We start from the raw sequence: 1852 nt of genomic DNA, 5'->3' as shown, positions 1-1852 counted from the left end.
GATTGTCAGTATTCAGGAGTATTTATCTACAAAATTGAAAGATTTCCATGTATACAGGATTAGATTTTTTATTGCAATTCATTCGTCACCATTGTTAACTTGAACTTATTAAAACTAACTTGATGAGCCTACTTACAGGTAATAGAGAAATCGATGGCTGTGAATATCCTTTGATAGAAAAGACAATACAGGTCAAATAATTCGAGATTCATACAAGAATATTCTTTTAATTCATGTACATATACACATTTTTGAGACAGATGAGGAGAGACAAGTATTCAAAAAATAATAATAATAAAACCATTTTCCATTATGTACATACATCCGATATACACATTACTCTCTCGCTGTTGATTTACTTATGTGTAAATAGGTGTCGGGCTTAAGATTAGTCGACTTTTCTTGAACCTCGAGCTTTCCATGCGGATTGCAAATTCCATGAGAAATATAAAGAGAAGAAATGTACTTGCGAGGCAAGGAGTAGAAACGCGTACCACAGTAATCCATATGGCATACCCTACAAACAGTAATAATAATGGGTATGTGAATAGATAAATTACAGTTTATTCTGACTGCCACCTGCTTGATTAGCATACACCAACTGCTCACCTGCCATATCTGGATATTTTCCTTTTCGTTAGTAGTTAAGTAGCTCCATACATCTCTGAAATAGTAAACTACTCCATAGATCAAAGGACCATATCCGAGAACAACAATACCTATCATGTACCGTTGTATCGTTTTTATTCTATTGTAACGTATGGCCGATAAAGCCAGAAAAGATAATAAGAGACTGGTGCACCATATGTACTCCCACCAAAGGGGCTGAAAACAAAAACACAGAGGTAAACTATCGATCAGTTATCGTTTGTTTTCCGAATTGCTGAATGAAAAAATCACCTGAGGTATCTGTAGCTCTTCGATTTCTAGGACAAAAATATCCAAATGGTCAAGTATATCAGCGGACAATTTGGCCAGCATTACGAAGAATAATAGGTAGTGAAAAAATATGCAGTATTTTAATCTTGACTTGTTCATTGCGCTGTAAATTATAAATATGGAAATTAGTAACTAAAGACACGCCAAAATTCTCAATCGGCAGAACACTTTGAGTACTGGTTTTCATCGATTGAGGGATAAGGGCAATTTTTTTAAATGAAATATTTAGATGTTGATTTTCAATTGCTTAGAAAATTCTAGGTTAAGGCCATCTGTTATGCAGACTACAGTGTGTGAAAAATTGAAAAGGTTTGGTGTGACAAATGGTTGTGGAAACACACAGGTAATATTTCTAGGATAGTATTTGGCTGACAGAAAAAAAGGCGAGGGAGATTCCGTGATTTGGATGAACATAAGACTGATGTTAGGCATAAATTTTCAATATACCTAAACTGATATTGTGCAGCGACTCGTTGCCTATGTAAAAAATCAGTCCCATCTGTGCCGAGCGCTTGGGAATTGGTTACTCTTGAAGCCATAATTTCACCCTTTATCCTAAATTCACACGAGATTACTTAATTCCCTTTCGAGAAGAAAACTTATCTGCTACCATATGCACATGCTTGCCAAAAACTTTTCAGCAGGTAGGGAGACGACTATTTTTAAACCTTAGATCGGTGGCCATTTTTTCACCCCCTGGCTACACATGTCCCAAGAAATTCATGAAGTATCTAGAGACATCTGATTATGATTTTCCGAAGTTAAATGAGAGAATTATTTCAACCCCTAAATTTTGTCTTAAGGGCGCGCCTACTTTTTGATTTTAAATTTCTGTTTTTCACACAGAGTCAGAGAAATACATTGTGCTTTTTTTACTCTCATCGCTTTATAATTCTAATTGGTTTAAATCAAC

At 35.3% G+C, this 1852-nt stretch overlaps 1 protein-coding gene across 1 annotated transcript; it reads right to left on the bottom strand.

Annotated features, from left to right (window-relative positions):
• Positions 1-211: 211 nt before the first annotated feature.
• On the bottom strand, positions 212-1703 carry LOC105687252 (protein jagunal). The gene is made up of 4 exons (XM_012402717.3): positions 1387-1703; positions 901-1042; positions 610-825; positions 212-517 (listed from the first exon to the last, which is right to left on the bottom strand). Exons 1-4 carry the CDS (start codon positions 1476-1478, stop codon positions 389-391), a joined length of 579 nt encoding a protein of 192 aa, XP_012258140.1. The 5' UTR covers positions 1479-1703; the 3' UTR covers positions 212-388.
• Between the last annotated feature and the right edge of the window lie 149 nt (positions 1704-1852).

This window comes from Athalia rosae, chromosome 5 (assembly GCF_917208135.1).
Source record: "Athalia rosae chromosome 5, iyAthRosa1.1, whole genome shotgun sequence".
NCBI classification, from domain to species: domain Eukaryota; kingdom Metazoa; phylum Arthropoda; class Insecta; order Hymenoptera; family Athaliidae; genus Athalia; species Athalia rosae.
Note: the sequence above shows the minus strand (reverse complement) of the source record. Positions and strands in the feature narration are given on the sequence as shown.